Raw genomic sequence first — 25,224 nt, 5'->3', positions numbered from 1 at the left:
CATGCATTTTAAAATCATTTGTATCAGCTAGCTTGAAAGAGGTTATCTAGAAAAGTGACCATGCACTTAGAGAGATAGCAAAGTGGTGCCTGTGTTCCCTTGCCATAAGTGAAGTCGATAGGAAATTGAGTCTGTTCATTGTAATTTATGTGAAACAAACCAGTGATTAGTTTGAAACTGTGCCTGTCTTGAGCCTTCTATAAGGTCAGGAGAATTTGTGCATATGTGCCAGTTTTCAGTTTAAGAATCCTGCATTACTATCCAGTGGTCAAGCTATTGTTGAGCTAGGTACTGGACAGTTAAAGTTGAACTCTGAAGCATAAGGAACACAAGGTCCACTTACAAGGTGACTGGTACTCACATCTTTCTCCAGTTTCTCTCCAAACTACCCTCTTGCCTTCTCTGATCTCATCTTGTCCATGAGACCCACCTCCAACTCCCTCGATCCTATGGCCGTTGAACTGATGGTCACCCAGCTTCTCCTCCTGGCCCCCACGTTAACAGATATTGTAAACAGTTCTCTCCTCTTCAGATGTAGTCCATCTCTCCTTTAAATCTGTTGTCATCACCCCTCTCCTCAAAAAAACAAACCCTTGACCCCTCCCTTCTTGCAAACTACCGTCCTATCTCCAATCTCCCTTTCCACTCCAAAGTCCTTAAACATCCCAAATCTGTTCCCAAGTTTCCTGGAACTTTGTATTTGAATCCCTCCAATCAGGCTTCTGCCCCTGGCACAGCATCAAAATGGCTCTTATCAAAGTCACAAGTGACATCCTATGTGACTGTTACGAAGTAAACTATCCCTCCTCGTCCTTTTCTCAGGGTAACCATCCTCCTCCAGCGCCTCTCCACTGTCATCCAGCTGGGTGGGACTGCTCTTACTCCATTCTTATCTATCTAATCGTAGCCAGAGAATCACTTGCAATAACTGCTCTCCCTGCTCCTGCACCATTGCCTCTGGTGTCCCCCAAGGATCCATCCTTGGCTCCTTCCTATTTCTCATCTACATACTGTGCATTGGCGATAGAATCTGAAGGCATGGTGTTAGTTTTTGCACGTAAATGTAAGCTGAGGACACCCAGCTCACCACCTCACCACCACCTCTCTCGACTCCTCCACTGTTGCTAAATTATCAGACTGCTTATCCGACAGACAGAACTGGATGAGCAGAAATTTCCTCCAATTAAATATCGGTAAGACTGAAGCCATTGTTTTCGTTACCTGTTCCAAACTCCATTCCCCAGCTACCATTCCACCTCTCTCCTTGGCAACAGTCTGAGATTAAGCTAATCTGTTCACAGCCTTGATGTCGTATTTAATCCTGAGCTGAGTTTCCAACCTCATAATCACACCATCATTAAGACCACCAATTTCCACCTACATAACATTGCTCAACTTCGTCTCAGCTCACCTGCTGCTGAAACCCTCATCCATGACTTCATTACTTTGAGACTTGACTATTCGAACGCATCTCTGGTTAGTCTCCCACGTTCTATCCTCCATAAAGCTGAGCTCATCCAAAGTTGTGCTGCATGTATCTTACCTCAGCAAGTCCTGTTCCCCTAAAACCCCTATACTTGCTGACCTTCATTGATTCCCAGTCAAGCAATGTCTTGATTTTAAAATTCTTGTCCTTGTTTTCAGATCCCTCCGTGGCCTCACCCCCTCCCTACCCTGTAATCGCCTCCAGCCCCACAACCCTCTGAGATATCTGCACTCCTCTCATTCTGACCTCTTGTGCATTCCCAATTATAATTACTCCATCATTGGTGTCTGTGCTTTGCCTAGACTCCATGCTCTGGAATTCCTTCCCTGCACTCTCTGCCTCTCTAACTTGCTTTCCTCCTTTAAGACACCCTCCTGAAAACCTACTTCTTCAACCAAGCTTTTGGTGGCATGCTTTGTTTTATAATGTCCCTGTGAAGCATCTCGGAAAGTTTCATTACATTAAAGGTCTATATAAATATGTTGTTGTTGTGATGCTGAACCCAAGAGAATATCTAGTGCACAAACATGAAATTTGTGACTCTGTTCTTGGACCCATTCAAAGTAATATTTAAAGGTGCTCTCATCATCATGAGTGCTCTGTCCAAAGGCAGGTCTTTGGCTCATAGTCTTCCCCATGTCTCTCTGTCCTGTGCCAGTCTTCGTTTTGCAATAACACCTTCCAATTTTCAAGCCGCCCAACATTGATATTTTCTCCCTTCTTCATCCTCTTTTTCCTTGAAACCTTTCTTCCAAAATGTCTGTCACAAGTCCGCTTCCTCTTAAAATGTGCCCTGCCCAGTCTCTCTGCCTTTTCCTAATTATGTTCAGCAAATTTCTTTGTTTGTCCACTCTCCTTGGCATTTTATCATTTGCTATTTTTCCCTGTCCAGCTGATCCCTTCCATTCTCTTCCAAACCCACATTTCAAAGCTATTTAGCAAGTTGGTCTCCTCCTTTCGTGAGTTCCATGTCTCACATCCATGCAAAACAACACTTCAAATCAATTTCTTTACAAGTCACTTCTTGAGCTGTTTATTCAGCTTTCCAATGTGCAACCATCTCTTCTTTACTATTGCAATCTTTGTTCTTATTTCTTTATTGCATCTCCCACCCACAGATATGTTTCCTTAATACTTGAATTCTTGCACCTGTCCTAGTTCTTTTCCTTCTATGAATAAATGAATATTTCTTGGTGATTTTGAGATATGCATCACTTTGGTTTTGTATATGTTCACTTTCATTCCAAAGTTCATGCCTGCTGATCCTAGTCTATCTAATAGTTCTCGCAGTGAGCACTGAGGAAGGATTACTTTGTCATTTACAAATCTAACTGATGTTATCATTCACTCACCCTCCCAATCTTAACACCAGATTCTGAGTCTTCAAATGCTTCTTCAAACATTGCTTCTGCATAGGTATTGAAGAGGACTGGTGATAAACAACACCCTTATCGAACTCCTCTTCCAATTACACATGGTTCTGACTCACCTCTTACTGTTAATATTTGTCCCATGTACAGGTTTCTTATGAGTCATCTATCTCTCCAATCTATTCCAATATCTTTCAACACTGTCAAAAATTTAATCCAGTCAACCCAAAAGAATGCTTTTTCAAAATCGACAAAGCAAACAGATACTTCCTGTACAAACTCTAACCTGCGTTCACTCATTAATCTTATATTGCCAGTTGCTTTTCTCACCCCTCTTCCTGCCTGAAACCCAAACTCGTCATTTCCAATGGAGTTGTGCAGCTTTCCATCTACACTAATACGTGATAAATGTTGGTCTTTGTTCAAGTATGATGCAAGAGCCTTCACCGTTATTCAGATGTGGCTAATGCGTTTTAAAAATTGGAATTTTGATGGTCGCAGCAGCACAGAAGTCTTTGTAGTTCATGGAGTATTTGATCATCTTTCTACCCCCTTCTATCACATTCCTTAGCGAATACCAGTCTAGCTTTTTTAGACGGTTAATGATCACGGCGTTGACGAGCCTGTTCCTCGTATCTATTCCGCAATGAACTGTGTGTGTATTCCCCTGGGGTTTACACTTACTACTGTTCTGACTCTACACATGCACCAGACAGCTGTAGTAAGTCTCCAGTCTGCCACTTGCCCTCAGTTATCCATCCCATAGAAATGTATATGAAATTTATATCAGGCGTTTATGTGGAAACCTGCTGAGAATAAGAGAGAGAGTCTGGTGAGGAATTCTCGCTCTGTTCTAAAATCAGGGACATTAACACTGCAAAACCTAGGATTTTCACAAAGTTTGACTGCGAATTTGCCACGGATGTTAAAATGGACCAGTTGCAACGGCTGCATAAATTATATTCTTCACTTACGCCCGGGTTAAATGAATGGTAGTCCAGTGAAATTCCAAATTATTTACAGACCTAATGGGTATGAGATTACTAAATGAGTAAGATTTTACAGAGACAGCTGTAGGCAAGCTGGTCCACAGTGATCCATGCCCTGCTGTTTAGCTGTCTGACTCTCAGTCTGCTGTCCAGCCTGGAAGCATTTAAATTGTTATCTGCACTTTGTCAACACAGTCTAGTCTATCAGTTAATTAATTCTCCAACTTTAGAATCCAGGGAATAATGAAACAGCAGTATTCCAATTTATAGACTTATGTAGACAGTGCTTAAATCTTTGGGCAATAAATGGATTCACATGGTTTCATTGGTTACATGGACCAAGAGTGACTGGAGGGTTTGTTAGCGCCGCTTAATAGGGCAGTGTACATAATACATTTTCAGTGAAGTTATTGAGGGGTTTTGGAAGGTCTTTTGAGGCGTGCAGCCATGTTTTTGAAATGCACCCACAATGCGTGAGGCATGACTTTCGATATGATAGTTGTCCAATGTTTACGCAAATTGAAATGGTTTTACAATTCAGTATTTTTGGTACAGAATTCAACGAATCTATCATAAGCTGCAATGGCTGTTCATGTAATCCTCCCTCAAAGACCCCACTCTTGCCCCCACCCCCCCCGCTTCTCCAACTACAGCCTTATCCTGAACATCCTCCTTCAGGCCCCTGTCACCGACCATTCTCACTTTTCACTTCATTTACTGCTTGAATCCATCCAGTCCAGCTTTTGCTTTGCCCAAAATACTGGGACCACCTGGTTAAAGTCACCAGTGGTTTCCTTTGTGACTGGCCATGGTGCATACCCTGCCATCTTGGCTTCTCATTTACATTTGCCCCATTGACCAGTCAGTTCTCCTGCAGTGCCTCTCCCCTGCAGTGCTAGGCTTGATAGCTCCTGAACTAACTGTTGTGACAAAACTGGCCCCAGGGGTCTGGGGGCTGCGCTCTGCAGCGGCAGCACCATAGCCACAGGTATGGCCAGGGGGACCCTCTGAGGGGCCGCCAGGTTTACCTAGCCGTCTCTTCATGCTGCAGCGGCCCCTCCCAACAGCAGTAAATCGCCACAGGGACGGGAAGTGGCCCACAATTAGCGACTTAATTAGTTCAGTTGGCCGCCCGCCTCAGGTTGGCAGGTGGCAGTGCTGCCCACGTTTGTGCTGCTGGTGATGCCCTGTGGTGGCAGGAAGGCATCAGGATCCCCTCCTGACGTCTTCCGCCGCCATATTTTCAAGCTCACCCGTCTCCCAGCCCCCCCGAGAGCTGGTAAAATTCAGCCCCATGCCTGATCCTCATCTTCAATTCTGCCTTTCCATCTTGTCCCCATTGGTTCCCAAAATCTACCTGGTAAACGAAACAAGGCAGAGAGTGGCTCATTTTTCTTTGGCTTGACTGCGAAATGCCGTGCCTTACTCTGGTGAATGACAACACATCCAGATTACGGTGACAGGCAACCCTGGGATTTTGATCACACTGCTCTCCTACCCGTTTGAGATACCAGACCAGCAGTGCTATGGAGCATGCTGTAAGAACATCCCAGCATTGGAAAGAAAAATAGTTTATTGGATTTGACTGTATCAGATTTTAATTCCATTTAAGGCAGTTTCTCAATGATTAATGGCGGTGGGCCTAGAAATGACTGTTTGCATTAATAGCATACCATTGTTATTCATATGACATTCCTGATCACTCTTTTAACAAAGGCATTTGAAATGATCACTTTGGAACCATGCTTTAAAATAGGGGGTGGAGGTATTATAAAAGCTTTACATTTGCGTGTTAATATTACAAACGTTAATTTCTTGGTTTTATTACAAAAAAAATGTACATTTCAAGCAGAGAATTTAAATACTTATCATTAAAATTAATAATTGAAAAGAGATACATTCTTAAGTCAGTACAATGAAGAATTTTATTTAAAATTGAGTAAGGAGTTTATTCAAAACCAAGTTTGGGAATTATAAGCTCGGTTTTCAAAATACTGCCTCAGTGAAAAAATCATTTCCATTGTTGATCCAGTGTTTCCAAAGAAGCCTATGAAAAGGTGGAGGAGAAACTGCGGGATGGTGGAAAAGCAATGACAAACAAACTGAGAAAAACATCTATCAGGGAATTTTACTGGAGCAGCAGCTGACTTTGAATCATTGTCAGCAGTCTCTTGAAGCAAGAACGATGCCTGCCAGGCCTCTTGCTCTGTGTGGCCTCAGGTCACTGAGCAGGCCAATCCCGGAGTCATAGGTCTTTGGGCAGACAGGAGTTACCCTGACGTTCTGGAACGCTACCTGCAGATTGGAAGGTAGCGAATGTGACCGCACTATTTAAGAATGGAGGAAGAGAGAAAACAGGAAACTGCAGACCTGTTAGCCTGACATCAGTAGTAGGGGAAAATGCTAGAATCTATACTAAGGCATGTGATGATTGGACATTTAGAAAATAATGGTGAAATTGGACAGAGTCGACATGGATGTGTGAAAGGGAAATCATGTTTGACCAACCTTTCGAGGTTTTTTGAGGATGTTACTAGCAGAATAGATAAAGGAGAAGCAGTGGATGTGGTGAATTCGGATTTTCATAAGGCTTTCGATAAGGTTGCACGCAGGAGGCTAGTAAGCATAATTAGAGCTCATGGGATTGGGTGTAATACACTGGCACGGATTGAGGATTGGTTAACGGACAGAAAGCAGAGAGTAGTGATAAAGGGATCATTCTTGGGTTGCAGGCTGTGACTAGTGGGAGGCCGCAAGGATCAGTGCTTGGGCCTTGGCTGTTCACAGTCTATATCAATGATTTGGATGTGGGGACCAAATGTAGTATTTCCAAGTTTGCTGATGACACAAAACTTGGTGGCAATGAGAGTTGTGAGGCGGCTGCAAAGAGGCTTCAAGGAGATTGAGACAGGCTAAGTGAGAGAGCAGGAACATGGCAGATGGAATATAATGTGGAAAAATGTGAAGTGATCCACTTTGGTAGGAAAAACAGAAGCGTAGAGTATTTCTTAAATGGTGAGAGATTGGGAAGTGTTGATGTTCGAAGGAACTTCAGTGTCTGCTTGTTCACGAGTCACTGAAAGCTAACATGCAGATGCAACAAGCAATTAGGAAGGGAAATGGAATGTTAGCCATTATTGCAAGGGGATTTGAGTACAGGAATAATGAAGTCATGCTGCAGTTGTGTAGTGTCTTGGTGAGACCACACCTGGAGTATTGTGTACAATTTTGGAATATACTTGCCATAGAGGGAGTGCAACAAAGTTTCACCAGACTAATCCCTAGGATGGTGGGAATTGTCCCATGAGGAAAGATTGAGGAGACTGAGCCTGTATTCTCTCGAGTTTAGAATGACAAGAAGTGTTCTCATTGAAGTGTACAAAACTCTTACAGGGCTCAACAGGGTAGGTGCAGGAAGGATGTTTCCCCTGATTGGGGGAGTTTAGAACCAGGGTACATAGTCCAAGAATAAGGGGTAGGCCATTTAGGCTGAAATGAAGAGGAATTTCTTCACTCAAGAAGGTAGTGAATCTTAGGAATTCTTATTTCAGAGGGCTGTGGAGCTTCAGTCATTGAGCATGTTCAAAACTGAGGTTGGTAGATTTCTAGATACCAAGGACAGAAAGGGATAGGGGGACTGTGCAGGAGGAAGGCATTGAGGTAGATGATCAGTCAGGATCTAATTAAGTGGTAGAGCAGGCTCAAGGGGCCAAATAGCCTACCCCTGCTCCTATGTTCCTATATTCCCGAGGATGTTGTGGGGGTGGGGGGTGCGGTGGTGATGGAGGGTTCTCAAGCTAGGATTCTGCTCTCTCGCATAGAATCATAGAATATACAAGCATTCGAATTAGGAGCAGGAGTAGGCCACTCAGCCCCTCGAGCCTGCTCCATCATTCAATAAGATCATGGCTGATCTGATTGTGACCTCAACCCCACATTCCTGCCCACCCCCCGACAACCTTTCACTTCCTTGTTAATGAAGAATCTATCTAGCTCTGCCTTAAAAATATTCAAAGACTCTGCTTCCACCGCCTTTTAAGGAAGAGAGTCCCAAAGACTCACAACCCTCTGAGAGAAAAAATTTCTCCTCATCTCTGTCTTAAATGAGCGACCCCTTATTTTTAAACAGTGGCCCCTAGTTCTAGATTCTCCAACAAGAGGAAACATCCCCTCCACACCCACCCTGTCAAGATCCCTCAGGATCTTAAAGGTTTCAATCAAGCCGCCTCTTACTTTTCTAAATTCCAGTGGATTTGAGCCTAGCCTGTCCAACCTTTCCTCATAAGAATGGTTACAGCATGGGAGACAATTTGGCCAGTTGTGTCTGTGCTGGCTCTCTGCATGAGCAACTCAGACAGAACCACTTCCCTTGTATTTTCCCTGTAGCCCTGAAAATTTCTTCTATTGAGGTAATTAATTCCCTTTCAAAAGCCACAATTGAATCTGCCTTCAGCACACACTCGGGCAGTGCGTTCCGGATTCTAACGTAAGAATGTGCTTCCTCATGTCCCCTTTGGTTCATTTGCCATTCACCTTAAATCAGTTTCTGTTAATTGGAGCAGTTCTTCCTCTTCTTTTGCTTCACCGCAGCAGAGTTTACTCAGTCAGTTTCTGCGACTTGTTGGATGAGGCACCACCATCTGGCATGGTTCACAGCAAGTTCCTCCCATGCACCCGCCACTATCAATTTGCCCTCTTTTCAGTGAGACTTTCAGAGTCTCCAAAAAGTTTTTTACTCTGATTAAGATGACTTTAAGTAAGATGGGCAGAAAATAACCACAGCACCCGTGAGGTTAATTGCTTATAGAAAGAAATGGATGTCCTGTCGAAGGAACCCAAACACAGAATCATTACGTGCCCAGATGGGTTGAATTTAATGCCCCAACTATTTGTTTGGGTGCAATGACCGCTGTGCCGGAGGATGACACTGCCGGAACACAGAGCCAGCCGTCCCAAAAGCAGCTGGATAGTTTACTGAGTGAAGACCTTTCCTGTTCTGGTCAATGTCATCAGCTGCAATAACTTAAGAGCCATGACCATTACAATCTATAAAGCACAGACTAGTGTGGGCAAATGCCATTATGTTCCTTGTAACTGTTGGAATTTAAAGGATCTCTCCAGATATCTAAACTGTATGAGAGGTTTTGCACTTGGGAAGCAGTTTCTTTTCACATTATACCCTTCGCTTCTGTGTCACAATTTTCAAATGGTGCTTGTGTGTCAACAATTATAATGTAAAAGCCTCTGGTTACATTTGTGATAGGAAACCTTACACATTAAACCTTACAAATACAGAAAAGCTTACGCATTATCTTGTCACACTGTAATGGCAGAGCTCCCATCATTAGTTGTACAATGAATTGCTCACATTTCACTGGCACGTTGTTCCCTTTCTGCACAATTTTCTGATTTTAAGCACGTTATGGAGCCTGGCTTTAGGGTCTTCATGTCTTTTACACCTGACTTTAGGGTTCTGCCTGTTTCTTAGAGCCTTTGGGACCTTCCCCATTCCCTCCACAGCACTTGTCCCGTTTATCTTTGCCCAGTTGTACGACAGTTGCCAGCTTCAGGCAAGAGGGTTGGCTGCTCCCTTGCCTGTTTCTCTCAGACCTCAGCAATTACAGGTTTGGCTTCCCATTTACTGACCCTCCTACCTGAACAATTTGTGGCTGCCTGATTGCCATTCAGCTCATCTACCATACCAACCCCTCAATTCAGATTGTGCAGCCCCATTGGTAGTAGTCAGGCCTCCTGTCTACCACCTTGGGACTCATGTCCTTCCTCTCCACATCCCCAACACCCCCCACAACACCCACCCTCCAACCCCTGACCTCTTGACCAACTCATTCTTCTCTGAAGCCTTCCTTTCTCTTCTTATGCTGATGTATAACATTAATTCTTCAATTATCTTCATAAGTTAGGATTCTATTTCTTCAGACCAGTTATTTTGACTCGTTATTTTCTGTACTTATCTCACATATTGCTGCAGGTGGCAAAATGGAATGCACCACAGGGAGACCCATTTACTGGCAATCAGCCGGGTCTCAGCGAGTAGCACTCTGAACCTGAAGGTTCTGAGTCAAGTCACATCCCAGAGATTTGAGCACAAATATCCAGGCTGACACTCCAATAAAGTACTGAGGAAGTGCTGCACTGTCGGAGGTACTGACTATCACATGGGCCATTAAACCAAGATTCCATCTGTCTTCTCAGGTGGAGATGAATGATCCCGTGGCTCTATTGGGAAGAAGAGCAGGGGAGTTATCCTCAGTGTCCTCCCCAATATTTATCCCTGAATCACCTTCTGTTTGTGGGATCTTGCTGTGTGCAAATTGGCTGCTGCGTTTCCTACATTACAACAGTGAATACGCTTCAAGAGTACCTCATTGACTGTAAAGTGCTTTGGGACATCTTGTGATCCTGAATGGTGCTATATAAATGCAATCTTTATTTCTTTATGTCATCATGGTGACAGTAAAGTACCACATCCTCCAACTAACCATCCACAGGATGGTGGTATTGGTTCACTACACAACTGGATTAAACCAGATCTCAGACAGCGTTTACGTGTTTTACGGAATTGAGATTTACATGACAATCTGGATACTTTGTCACTCTAATAAAAAATTGACGTGTGTGAGAGAAAGGTGCATATCTTAAACGTGAGTAAAAACATGGACGCTATTGCAGCAAGCATAGGGAATAAGAAGTAAGGCAAGCCCACCGTTGTGAGGTAGTTATACCGAGGTTCGACTGGCAGGGTCAGTGCTGTGTGATCCATTTTGGTCTAGGTTGAGGGCTATTGAAAGTGAAATGAACAAGTGTATTGCCCAATGCTGATTGGAATATGGTCCACCAGTGTGTTACCCTAGTGGTGCCAAAGAGGAATCAGTCATCAACTAGCCAGGGCTAATTGTAGAGATGTGAGGGTGGGTTAGTATCCTGGATTATGTCTAGGAATAAAACCAAAAAATGCTGGAAAAGCTCAGCAGGTTAGGCAGCCTCTGTGGAGAGAAACAGAGTTGATGTTTCGGGCAGTGATGACCTTTCATTAGGACGCCTGATGTGAAAGCACACAAGCATCAGTGAATTATTTCTATATTCCAGTCACTATCGGGTCAAATATATCCTACTTAGAGCAGCTGATCCTAATACATGATTGGCTCCCAATCTTTGTCCTCCTAGCCTTTTTTTGAAGCTGGGCTCACCCTGTCTCCTTAACCCCCATTCAGCCATAACCCCCCTGTTTCCCTTCAATCACCTCCTTGCTTGAACTCTCTCCCCACTGGTCAAATCAGACTTCCTGCCTGTTCGGCGCAACTATTAAAATCCATGGGTTAACAACGCCACCACTTGCACCAGTTCCTCCACTACACTAACCAGAAGAGGAATGTGGTATGTTTATTTCCATTGGTTAATGTCATCAGAAGTCAGCACCGCTCTGCCAACATTTTGGCGAATGTCAGAGGAGTGTATGTCCCATTGTTCTTCATACAAACTTGAGCTATTTTTCACATTAGCCTGCTAGCCTGAAAATGATGGTTTGGAACACAATCCAGCAAATCAACATGCGGTTTTCACAAACACCAGGGTCTGTTTTGACTTGGATCACCTGCTCCGCCACCATATTTACTGGGGCCTTCTCCTGGATAACCACAGCATCAGCCTGAATCAGGCAGACGTCTCTTCACTCGGTACAGATCCGAGGCCTAGGCAGTAAACCAGACACTGACGCAATTTCCCACAAACAGCGATGTGATAACAGCCAGATAATCTGTTTAGTGATATTGATTGAGGAATAAATATTGGCCAGGATACAGCGGAGAACTCCCCTGCTCTTATTCGAAATAGTGCCATGGGAATCAACTGAGACCAGACGGGGCCTCAGTTTAGTGTCTCATTTGAACCACAAGAGTAATGTGGGCCACGCCCCGTCCTCTTTTCCGCAATTAGTTCCTCCACCTGTGTATCCCCCTTGTCTTCCCTCATCCCAATCTACCTTTCTGCCGGTTGCTCCAATCCCTGGGCTGCCCGATATTGCACAGGCCCGGAGCCTGCAAGCTGCAGTGAGATGGTCATTCACGGTAAGCAACTTGCTGACGTCGTGGTGACAGGACCCAGGCCTCATTGGAATAGAGTAGGCCTCCCATTGGCACAATCATAAGACCTTAAGAAATGGAACCAGGAGTAGGCCACCCGGACCCTCAATCCTGCCCCACCATTCAAGTAAATCATGGCTGGACTGATGGTAGTCTTAACCCCCACCTCCCTGTCTACCCTCCATAACGTTGATTCCCTAGTCGATTAAAAACCTGTCTAACTCAGCCTTGAGGAAATTCAATGGCCCAGCCTCCACTGCTCTCTGTGGAAGAGAATTCCAAAGACTAATGACCCTCTGAGAGAAACAATTCCTCCTCATCTCCATCTTAAATGGGAGACCCCTTACTCGAAACAGTGTCGCTTAGGTCTAGACTCCCCCATGAGAGGAAACATCCTCTCACCAACTACCCTGTCAAGACCCCTCAGCCCCTCAGAATCTTATACGTTTCAAAAAGATCACCTCTTATTCTTCTGAACTTGAATGTGCATAGGCCCAGCCCACGCAATCCAAGGTACCAACCAGTCAGTTGAGAGTTAAAATGCATCCAGGAAGTTTATTAAAGAAAAATAGGAAAAGTGTGAATAACTTCACAAGGTAACATGACTTTTCAAAGTCAGCCTCAGGAAATAGGACAGGAGTCAAATTCCATTGTTAATATGAAGTGAAGAACTCTTGGGATGGAATGCAGAAAGTATTAATCCATCAACAAGAAGGTGAATCAAGATGCAAACACTGTTGGTTCTTAGAATATATTATCCCGGCATGTAAAATGGAGTTACAAAATATGATACGTCTAATAATTATGTTTATAAGGTGGGAATAATGTTCCTTACTCCAGCAAGAAGCTTGTGAATATCTTACTGAAAGGAGCAGATGATGATGAAGGTAGCGGTGCAATAACATTTTCAAAACTTTTAAAATTTACTGTCTCGTTTTGTTCTTAATTGGAGCAAACTAGCATGAATTAATTGATGATTCTATATCTGGAACGTTGTGTACAAAAAAAAGGGGAATGCAGGCTGTCCAACTATTCCGGGTTTTCAGGAACTGTCCCGGAATTTGGCTTGATGTTCTGTGTGGACTTCCTGGAACTCCAGTTGTCCCAGATTTTTCTGGGCAGTGAAGGAGGAAACTTCTTGCTGCTGCCCGATCATGTTTGGTGGCTGCGCATGAGCACTGGGCTGCGCGTGAGCACTGTGTTGCGCGTGAGCACTGTGCTACACGTGAGCACTGTGTCACACATGTGCACTGTGTCATACATGAGCACTGTGTTGTACATGAGCACTGTGTTATACGTACGCACTGTACTGCATATAAGCACTGTGCTGCACATGCACACTATGCTGCACATGCACACTGTGCTGCATATAAGCACTGTGCTGCACGTGTGCAATGTGCTGCACATGAGCTTAGATGGAGTGAAGTCAAGCAATGCTGTTGAGGTGGAAATAGGGGATCTTAGTGATGCTGCAGATATGAGGTCAGAACCTCATTTCAGAGTCAAATATGAGGTTAAGGTTGTGAATGACCTGTAGATGTACAAAGATGTTGAAATGAATCCTCTGTGCAATCAAACCACCATTATGGTGCTGAGACTTGGATCCCAATTTAACCAAAGAAGGAGAAATTGGATTCTTTTTCAATGTGCTACATTATCCGGATGTACGGATTGACCAACACTGGAGTAATCAGGAGTGTGCAAGAGTGCACACAGTAACAGAGTGAACTATAGCAAAAACATTGGAATGTGGTTTAGTGGCTTTCACCTCTGGGCCAGAAGGTTGTGGGTTCAAGTTGCACTCCAGAGTCTTGAGGACAAAAACCCAGGCTGACACTCCAGTGCAGTACTGAGGGGTGCTGACCTGTCAGAGGTGCCATCTTTTGGGTGCAACATTAAACTGAATCTCTGTCTGTTCTCCCAGGTGGACATAAAATATTCCATGCCATTATTTTGAAGAAAGAGCAGGGGAGTTCTCCATAGTGTCCTGGCCAATATTTATCCCTCAATCAACATCACAAAAACAGATTATCTGATCATTATCACTTTAGTGTTTGTGGAGCTGGCAATAATTGACTGCTGCCTTTCCACAACAGTGACTGTACTTTATAGGCTGTAAAGTACTTTGGGACATTCTCAGGCCTTGAGAGGCACTTTGTGAATTCAGATTTTTCTTCCAGAAGAATATTGCCTTTTGCCCCAGAGTCAGCCTTGAGTTTCGGGCAGGTCTATGTCCTGAGCCCAGGCTCACAGGTTGGATTGGCACAGCCCAAACGAATTTCACACATAAGCTTCTTCCTGCCTGCAGGAGAGGACAGAGTCATCCAATTGATTTACACTGGATTTAAATGCAGGTTGAAGACAGTGTGCCACACGGTGAGCCAGCTCATCACTCCCGCTGCCTTCATTGTCAGTAGTTAGTGTTCGTACTGTTGTACGGGAACAAGGGAGTGAAATCCCAAGGCTTTTCATGTTTTGCAGAGTGACATGACCATGCGCAACTTGTATTTTCCACAGACTCTTCAGTGGTATTCCACTTTCTGGAGTCAATGTTCTTAACACAGAAGTAGACGCATTCGTAATAATTCACAAGATCTTCAGCCAACCTCACAAAAAAGTGCTTAAGTGGAACTCCATTAGTTAACCTTTAAAGTAAGGGGTTTATGAGTGTACTTAATCAACAGCTGGTTCAGCAGGTCTGCCCAGTGTTTTAATGATGTTGCAAACTCATCATGTTTACAGTGGACCTGATCACTTTATCTCACGTTAAAAGGCAAATTTTACTCACTTGAGACAAGAGCACAGTCCGTCATTGAAAGTGACAGCAGGCTTTGCTCCTGTTCTAAAAGTGGGTTGTGATGTACACTCTAAGATTTAAATGATGTGTTCCTGACTGTTGTTTCCTGGATAGATGCCATAAGGGTGCATTTCAGCTGACTGCAACCCCCAGGAAGGAATCACCTTTTACATAACCAATCTATTAATGCAATGTGGCAAAATTAATATTTTATGAATAACTTAACCCTGCTCCACAACGTATAAATTAAGATCTAATATGATATATGTGGGGAACCTTATAGTTTGAATATTCTGCCTGTTTACCCTAATGAACCATCTTGTTCTAGTCAAATGGGTGCAAGATAAATTGTTATACTTGAGTCAGTGGGTTCAAAAGCCAACCTTATGCCTATGGTTATGAGTTAGAAATGGTTCTTCAGTTTGATCTATATGAGTATGGTGCCATTGGGGTTCATGTTGAAAGCAATGTGGTAACAGAATGCATGAAAACAGCATTGTGGCATAACTCATACTGTCCTTCAGTCATTCATCATGCAATTCAATCCTGAAGTGCCTCATTCAACTGCTCATTGTCCTCATCATAGCTCAGCCTGACGCTCTCCTGGCCCCATAGCACCTTCTAACAGGAATCTCCCAGGTACCAGCTGTAGCTCAGTTGGTAGCACTCTTGCCTTGGAGTCAGTAGAGTGAGAGTCCAGGACTTGAGTGCAAAAACCAAGGCTGACACACCAGTGCAGGACTGAGGGGGTGCTGTACTGTCAGAGGTGTCTTCTTTCAGTGAGATGTTAAATTGGCACCCTGTTTGTCCTTTCAGGCAGGTGTAAAAAAATCCTATGGTACTATTATGAAGAAGAGCAGCGGAGAAATATTGTCCTGGCCAATATTTATCCCTCAATCAACATTACAGAAAAGAAACAGATTCTCTGGACACTATCACATTGCTGTTGTGGAAGTTTGCTGCCATTGGTTACTATGTTTCCTACAATATAACAGTGACTACATGCCAAGAGTACTTCATCAGCAGATAAGCGCTTTGGGACACTCTGTAGTCATGAAAGATCCTGTAGAAATTCAACTATTTCTTCTTGGAACTGCCATTCAGGGAGCAAAAAAAAAAGGGCTGTTGATTTATTTCCCCCTCGCTATCCCATAATTTTTCTGAGACTTAATATGTTCTCCTATAAAATGTGGGAGCTCTTTGAAGAAAAAAAAATCCCCATAGAGTTCCTTCCTTTGTTTATAACATATTTTTTGAATTCTATTCCTTGCAGTAATAATCCATTCACTTAACCTGCTGAGAGTTGACCATGCAGTAACTAAATAACACTGAGAAGATGTGGGTAGAAGGGTTGACTTTTTTTTTTGAACCATACCTTTGCTTAGATTTTAAGCATGCAGGGCTGGATGGAAGGCCAATATACATAGCAGATACATCCAATGTGCAGGTCATTGTCCGTCAGCTGAATTATGGTTGAATTCTATAATTGACACAGACTAGTATAAGACTAAACTGTAAGACATTCCAGGGTTTAGAGTCTCCAGGTGAAGGAATTGATGTGGTTTCCTGATGTCTGTCTGTAGCCATATAACTTCCATATGGACTACTCCATATACTTTGGCCCATGTGTCTCTGACTGAAGTTATCAGATTGAGGGCATTGCTGGGGAAAGGAATGTTTATTGGACAGGGTTGAAAGCACAAAAGCAGTTTCTAAACTGTTTGGTTAAATGTGTTAAACGGTGTTTGAAACATATATTATTTGAATTTTTCTTTTAAATCCTAAATGCAAGCCAATCCCCTTGGTTGAGCATTTAACCCTATTTATTAATATTGAGCAGGTTCCACAACACCAGAACAATTCTTAATTCAGAAGGTTTGGTTGCTCAAAGGTTATGCTCATGTTCTTGCTGTGAGCGTACTTTACTGTCGAGAGCAAGTCCTACATCACCAAGCTGTGTGCAGACAGCTTCAATGGAATGGACTCAATGCCAACTACATTTGGTGGCAGCTAGTTCTGTGGTCTCTGATGGTACTTGGCCTTTGGAGTATTAATGATGACTCTACCCTGAATACTCTGCCTCAGAAAGTAAAAATTTCAGTCTCTCCAGGCAAATAAAACACTTAGGAAATCAGAAGAGGCACCAGTTGCCAAAATTGGTTGCATAGTTAACCTCACTCATGCTACCAAATACTCTGGTGATTAGCTCGGCATCAGACACTGGAGGATTGCGTTGAGTTTTGGTTCAGGTGCTGCTACTGTGAGAATGTTACAGAAGCTGGAGCTACTAAGGCTAAGAAACCACATAATTGAATAGGGAGAAAATTTAGCCACTTGTGGTTCGGTTAGTACCCCAGCTGTTGTTAATTTTCTCCGAGTTACAGTAAATGCATTCAGGCGTCTGCTAGAATTTCTTTTGTCCGGCCTCTTAGGACTTAATTGGTACTTTATTTCTGTTCTTTCCGCTCATTGCTGTGTAACAGACTGTCATAGGAAATTTTATATTGAGCACTGGGCCAATAACCACCTTCATGTAGTTGCAGAAAACAGAAGATCCTTAGAAATCTGTTGCATCTCTAACTTCTCCCAGTTCTGCTGAAAGGACATTGACCTTAACCTTGGGCGGGATTTTCATGGTGAGGCGGGTCAGGAACAGAGGCAGGCGGGCCCGGAATTTCCTGCTGGCGTGCCAGTCCCCTGGCTCAGTCCAGACTCCCGGCCGTTTGCCAGGTGGGGTCTGGAATGCCTGTCTGCCCGCAAGGCATCTCTCGGGCTGATCCTGTGCCTGCCCAATGGCTGCAAGCCCATGGCAACTTACTGGATCGCAGGAGGAAGGAGCTGTGGCTGAATGTTTCTCTTTCCTACCCCAGAGGTGCTGAGGTGAACTGTCGCTCCACAACTGCTATACTGACAGGTATCAGCTACTTAAAATAGAACAAGGATATCACCTGGGGTCCTTCCTAATCCTTATGGACCAGAACATATATAAACACAGGAAATAGGAGCGGGAGTAGGCCATTCGGCCCCTCAAGCCTACTCCACCATTCAATAAGATCATGGCTGAACTGTTTGTGTTTCGAATTTCACATTCCCACATACTCCCAAAAACCTTTGATTCCCTTGCCGGGCAAGAATCTATCTACCCCTACCTTAAAAATATTCAGTGACCCTGCTTCCATCGCCTTCTGAGACAGAGAGTTCCAAAGTCGCACAACCCTCTGAGAGAAAACATTTCTACTCATCTCTGCCCTATAAGGGTGACCCCTAATTTCAAAACAGTGCCCCCTAGCTCTGGATTCACCCACAACAGGAAATATCCTTTCTATATCCATCTTGTCAAGACCGTTCAGAATCTTATATACTTCAATCGAGTCACCCCTCACTCTTCTAAACTCCAGTGGAAACAAGCCCAGTCTGTCCAACCTTTCCTCATAAGACAACCCACTCATTCCAGGTATCAATCTAGTAAACCTCCTCTGAACCGCCTCCAACGCATTCACATCCTTCCTTAAATAAAGAGACCAAAATTGCACACAATATTCGAGATGTGGTCTCACCAATGCCCTGTATAACTGAAGCATAACATCCTTAGTTTTATGTTCAATTCCTCTCATAATAAAGGGACAGCATTCCATTAGCCTTGCTGTACCTGCATACTAACTTTTTGTGACACATGCACAAGAACACCTAGATCCCTCTGCAGCTCAGAATTCTGCAGTTGTTCTCCATTGTAGTAATACTCTGCTTTTTTACTCTTCCTGCCAAAGTGGACAACTTCACATTTTCCCACATTATACTCCATCATCCAGATTTTTGCCCAATCGCTCAACTTATCTATATCCATCTGCAAACTCCTTGTGCTTCTTCACAACATACTTTCCAACCTATCTTTGTGTCGTTTGCAAATTTAGCTACCATGCCTTCACTCCCCACATCAGCAGGTGCTTTTACCCATTAAATCATCATACCAGCAATTTGATAATTGTATTAGTCATTTCTCTAGGGTCTGCACAGGGGGAGAAAAGTTATCTTTAGCTGGTGGGGGCTGTAACTATAGTGTGAGGACTGGTCGGCAAGGATGATCAAGGTCAGAAGGGACTGATTTTTACTCCCATGGGTGGAAGAGTAAGTTCTGTAAACAGTTGGCCTATTTTTAACAGAGCATCTGGAAAACAAATTGACAATGTACCAGGATAGCAGACACTTTGATTAATTTGCGTAAGCCTTCATAATTTTTTTATATGCTTCAATTCCCTCATTGAATCCCACCTTCCCAAGAGGGTCCTGTGCATTTGTGTAGAGAACCCTGATGGAGGGGACTTCATAGAGGCTGTTAAGGTTCTTAGAGGGCTAGACGTGACAAACCCAGAACAATGTTTTCAGGTACATTAAGGCAACAGGGCAGGAGGCCACCTGTTTATCACTGCAATGGGAAAGTTTAAGACAGATGCCAGGAAGTATTTTTTACACACAGGCTGATGAAGAAATTTTCTGGGAAATCAGGTATTTGACCAACATATGTGTAATGTGCAACACAAAAAAAAAACACGTCTCATCTGGTTCTCACATTGAAGAGAATGGGCTTCATTTCAGATTGTGTGTGTGTGAGTCAGGTTTAAAGAGTATCAGTGATGAATATTTTTAAGTAGACTCATTCAAAGCTGAATCCTACCCAAAGGAATGAATCCGAGTTTGCAGTTTTTCATTAGCAGAGTGTTAAGGAAATATGTTTGGGGTGAGAAGATTTAACCATATGAAAACAATTAATTATAACAATAGAAGACCCAATCCAAATGTTATCTTTAAGATGTTGTATTTATTGGCTGATATTTAAGATTTATTTTCTGCCAAGCTCCAGTTAGTTTAACTTTAAAAGGCATGACCATGTTGGAGTTTGGTTCATTATTCAACACTGCTGCTCATGCACAAAAGACACAAAGTTGAGAAGTGCAAGAGGAACATTGGACACTAAACAAAGAGGAAAAACAGGGAAGAGAGTTAATGGTATGGCCAATCAAAGAGGTGAGCTTCAGAAGGTTTTCAAGAGCAAACAGAGGGCCAACGAATTCGGAGAGTAAATAGCAGTGGGCAGAGAGCGAGCACTAGCAAATTAGAGGTGGTTGAGGTGCAAGAAATAAACGGTGGAGTTTTGGTGGATTACATGCAGAGTAATTTGGCTGCTGGGGATCATTTATGTGGAGTGAGGCAAGGCCCTTAAAACCATAGTGAGCCAATGGAGCTCGGCAAAGCCAGAAGTGGATACTTGGCAAGACAAACTTGGATTCATTACACTCAGTCCTTCATCTAAGTCATTAAGAAAGAAGGAAGAAAGACTTGCATTTATATAGTGCCTTTCACGGCCACCAGGCATTTATATAGATTGTAAATGGCTGAGGCTGCAGCACCGGTCCTTGTGGCACCCACTACCTACCAGCCTGAAATTCAACTGTTTATTCTGACGCTACATTCTCAGCCCTCTGCTCTGTGTGCATTCCTGTGGTAGGTATGGTGAACTCAGAAATCTCGGTGATGAACTTCCTCAATATGTTAGAACCTTGGGTTTTGGAAACTTTAGCATTGTGATGAGACCTCCCCTGTGAGCAAACTCTCGAATACTGGTGCTTGCTCTTTGACATATCCCAGATTATCATGAACAGGAAGAGTAGATTATGAATCTGAAATGGCAGAACAGCAAAAATTGTTTCATAGTATTATACTATGAACATGGGCTCAATGGAGTTGTAAGAGATTTTAATCATAAATACTGGGACTGCACATTATATATGTATAGGCATTGGCAATTATAGACCCATTCAAGTCATCTTCATTTCCAGGGGAAATATTTACAAGGGCTATGGAGAAAGAGCAGGGGCGTGGGACTAATTGTATAATTCTTTCAAAGAGCTGGTATAGGCATGATGGGCCAAATGGCCTCCTTCTGTGCTGTACCATTCCAGGAATAAATTTGATGAATATTTGTGTAATAATAAGCTAGTAAACAGTAACCAGCATTGACCCTGAAGTGGGAAGATTATATTTCTCCTTTCTCAGCTTCTTCGAGGGGACAGGAGGAGGCATTCCTATGACATAATGCACCAAGACTTTGAAAAGACCAAGTTGGCAAAGTCCCTCATGAAAGACTCAAACTCAAAGCTGCGGGGAGTCAGGGTATGAGGAAAGCCTGAAAAGACTTCACCTTCGGGTTTATCAGATAGTGAACAGTATAGAATGGGTAAATATTATTTTAAATTAACATGTGAAATGGGATACAGGTTAAAACAAGTATTCTATAACTCTAGGATCAATAGTTAAAAAGCGCTTCTTCAACTTTGTTTGGTGGTACAGAACTTGAGTATTGCTGAAAAAAGAGGCATGCTGAAGCTTTTTGTCTTGTTTGAAATTTAAGCCAGGCAGCTTGACCCTGATTGGTCAAGACATTGCCCTGAGGAATGAGTGAGCGAATGCTTGCCATTTATTTCATTTAGCTCAAACAGGCGCAATGTGTGTACATGTTCTTCCTGTCTGCAAAGAACTTGCTGACTTTTTCCTGGTCAAACGATGCTTGGCAGTTAACTGTCAGTCACCATCACTGGTGCATTCTCCATGGCAACACCTCTACCAATCAGAGTCCACTTACCAACCAATCAGCACTCCCTTCACATGTGGTATAAATTATTTTTCCCCTTATATTGGTATTCTTGCGAAGTGTCCTGATGAGTGCAAGACGAAAAGTTTCGACATGTCTCTTTTTTCAGCAATTCTTCAAACTTGCTCGCACACACACACTCATACACATGCATGCACATTTTTAGGCACGCACACACACTCTCACACGAACTTACACACGCTCGCTTTGTTACATGCTCTCCATGCACACATGAGCTCACTCACACTCACTCACTCACACACACTTACATTCACACACACACACACATACTCTCACACACTCACTCACTCACACTTAAACTCACACACTCACATTCATTCATTCATACTCACACTTTCATACACTCACAGTCACACACTCACTCACCCACACTCTCACTCACTCACACTCACACATGCATTCACTCACACACTCACACTCTCACACTCACTCATTCACGCACACATTCACTCACACACTCACACTCACTCATTCACGCACACATTCACTCACACACTCACACTCACCCACACACACTCACTCACACATACATTCACTCTCACACTCACACTCTCACACTCACTCACTCACACATTCACTCACACTCTCACACTCACTCACTCACACACATTCACTCTCACATTCACATACACTCACACACACACAGTCACACTCTCACACTCACATTCACACATACTCTCAAGCTCACTCACTCTCACACGCAGAAAGTGTAATCGACATTTGGAAAGGATAAAAAAAGAGAAAATGCTGGAAATACTCAGCAGCTTAGTCAGCCTCTGTGGTGAGAGAATCAAGAGTTAATGTTTCAGTCCGATGACCTTTCGTCAGAACTGGGAAAAAGTTAGAGATGTGACAGGTTTGAAGCAAGTACAGAGGCAGGGGGAGGAGGAAAGAACAAAAGGCAAGGTCTGTGATAGGTTGGAGGCAGGAGAGATTAAATGACTTGGAAACAGCCTCTGGGTAGAGTGGGAGAGGTAAAATATTGGAGACAATTAAGGAGCAAGCAGGAACTATACGATGCTTCCGAATGCGACTTCATCTAACAGCTAAACAAGGTTTCCTCATCCATTTATCTTATGGAGCTTCTTTCTCCAGTTTGTATCATACACAATACACTTAAAATAGTTGAATGAGTTAATTTCATGATTGTGAAAAAAGCCTTGTTATATTTCAGCATCGTGCTAGTCCACAATAGCTTTTAAATTGCAAAACGAATGGTGACTTAGCATCTAAAATCTGCTTCCTTGCTCCTTGGACTCCTCAGTGTTTTAATTTTAATCAGGAAGCCAGTGTGAAGGGGCTGCCCAGAAGGAAAAAAAACAGTTTGGACCAGTACTCTTATTTCCCAGTTTTTACTGTTTTCTTTTCCTTCTGTGTGGTGCCCTAACCTGGGCCTGACACCTGAGTATAGAGGTGGTTACCAACTGGCAGGGTGATCAACATTCCTGTCTCAATCATTATAACAAAAAACAGATGAACTGCTTATTCATTTTGTTGCTGTTTTTGGAATATGGCTGGCATCTAATGGCTGTCTAAGCTCAACGCTACATTGCACTTTGGTGAACTAACCCAGTTTATGAAAGTTGGCCAGAGCCAGTGAGCTCGCCCTGTTTCCTCTTCAAAGATATGTGTTCACAGGACATGGGCAAGTCCAGCACTAATTGCCCTTGAGAAGGTGGTGATGAGCCACCTTCTTGAATACAACTGAATGGTTTGCTAGGCCAGTTAAGAATCAACCACTTTGCTGTGGGTCTGGAGTCACATGTGTCCAGGCCGGTTAAGTACGTCAGATTTCCTTCCCTAAAGGGCATTAGTGAATCAGATGGGTCTTTACAACAATCTGCTGGTTTTGTAGAGTTTATTACTGAGACTGGCTTTTAATTCCAGATTTATTTAATTAATTGAATTGAAATTCCTCTAACTGCTATGGTGGGATTTGAACTCATGTCTCTGGATCATTAGTCCAGGCATTTGCATTACTAACTCAGTAACATAACTACCATGCTACCATCCTCCCCACCCCCCCCACCCCGCACCCCACCAAAATACTGTGGGATCTTCAATTTCCTCTAGAACAAGTAGACCAAACGTTTGATTTAGCAGCTGATCCACTGTGACATAGGTGTACTCCCTTGGTATTGTACTGAAGTCTCAGCCTGGATTATGATAAGGTTCTGTTGTGGGCTAGAACACTACCGATAGCATAAAGTTAACAACGTGACTGTAAAATAGGCTGGGAGAGCTTTGGATGAGACCACTATTCCTTTATCGAATGACAGTGGTTGCTATTTCCATTCAGGGCAGGTTCATTTTCAGCTGTTTTGACTACTTAGCCTGTGGGAGACCAGTCACTGTTGAAGCGAACAGACATCAAAACTTTCCAAAGAACAAGTGAGACAATTTTGGGCTTTAAAGTATAAGCAATGATAACCTGCTCATGCTTCTCTCGTTCATTCAGTTACCTTCCTTTCCAGTGTGTATACAAGGTGGGTGGGAGGAAACATCCTGAAAGGAGATCTGGAGTAAAGTCATTTCCAGCTTTGCCTTTATCGCAGAGTCACGGAATTATTATGACACACAAGGAGGCCATTCAGTCTGTCATGTCTGCACTGGCTCTCCGAATCAGCGATGCACCAAGAGCCATTCCCTCGCCTTCTCCCTTCTCCTCTTCCTTTCGAATAATAACCCAACTCCTTCTTCAATGCTTTGACTGAAGCTGTTCCCACCACACTCTCGGAATCACAGAATCACACAGTGCAGAAGAGGCCCATCGGCCCATCGAGTCTGCACCGACGCGTGAGAAACACCTGACCTACCTACCTAATCCCATTTACCAGCACTTGGCCCCATAGCCTTAGGCTGCGCATTCCAGATCTTAACCACTCGCTGCATGAAAAGGTTTCTCTTCACGTGCCCGTTGCTTCTTTTCGCCAATTACCTTAAACCTGCGCCCTCTCGTTCTGGATCCTTCCACCAATGAGAACGGTTTCTCTCTATCCACTCTGTCCAGACGCCCTCAAGATTTTGAACACCTTGATCAAATCTCCTCTCAGTCTTCTCTTTTCCAAGGAGAGCCATCCCAACTTCTCCAATCCACCCACATAGCTGAAGTACTTTAGCCAGAGTAGCACTGAAGCCCACGACACACAGAAACTTTATTCGGTACAAGTGACCCGTTGCTCTTTGCTTTACAGGATCGCTGGAGACACAGCGTTGAACAAGAACATTCACGAATCTGTCAGCGCACAAATCAGGAAGAACTTTGCAAAGAGCAAATGGAGGGTGAGCAGCTCCTTTTTCCACACCGCAGAGAAATGCTTTGGATGTAATGAAGCAGATATTTTGTTCAGAAATTATGAATCATAGCCAGTGGGTGCACATGGAATGTTGGCCCATTTTCTACCTGCCCAACTTCCAGAGTTTAGTCTTCCTGTTAAAAATTCAGCAAAGTTTGGTGCAGGATGTACATTTTATTTTAATAAGTGGTGGCTGTCATGCTTCAGGATCCTCCAGCACCATTTCTTTGCCTGCAAGCACCTTGATAAGGGTTAAAACAGACAGTGTCACCTCGTGACTAAAGCATGCATCTTCTCTTGTTTGCCGCCTGGTGTTAACATAGCCTAGGTCTACCCATGAAGCGCTGATAATGGTGATGCGTCGACTGGAGAATGTATAGGTTGCCCAAATATGCCTTCTGCCTATTTAGAAGATGGAAAGCGTTCACAACAATAACAACTTGCATTTATGTAGCACCCTTAACGTGGTACCACATCTCAAGGCACTTCATAGGATACAGCACGACCACCAATAGTGGAG

At 43.4% G+C, this 25,224-nt stretch overlaps 1 protein-coding gene across 1 annotated transcript in view; it reads left to right on the top strand.

The window, feature by feature from the left end:
* Positions 1-25,224, top strand: part of camk1da (calcium/calmodulin-dependent protein kinase 1Da) — a 397,726-nt gene that overhangs the window by 360,662 nt on the left and 11,840 nt on the right. Inside the window, exon 9 of the mRNA XM_078552956.1 lies at positions 24,603-24,690. Within this exon, the coding sequence (XP_078409082.1) occupies positions 24,603-24,690 (88 nt within the window). The remainder of the gene's footprint in view (positions 1-24,602; positions 24,691-25,224) is intronic.

Source organism: Cetorhinus maximus, chromosome 12, assembly GCF_964194155.1.
Source record: "Cetorhinus maximus chromosome 12, sCetMax3.hap1.1, whole genome shotgun sequence".
NCBI lineage: Eukaryota > Metazoa > Chordata > Chondrichthyes > Lamniformes > Cetorhinidae > Cetorhinus > Cetorhinus maximus.
Note: the sequence above shows the minus strand (reverse complement) of the source record. Positions and strands in the feature narration are given on the sequence as shown.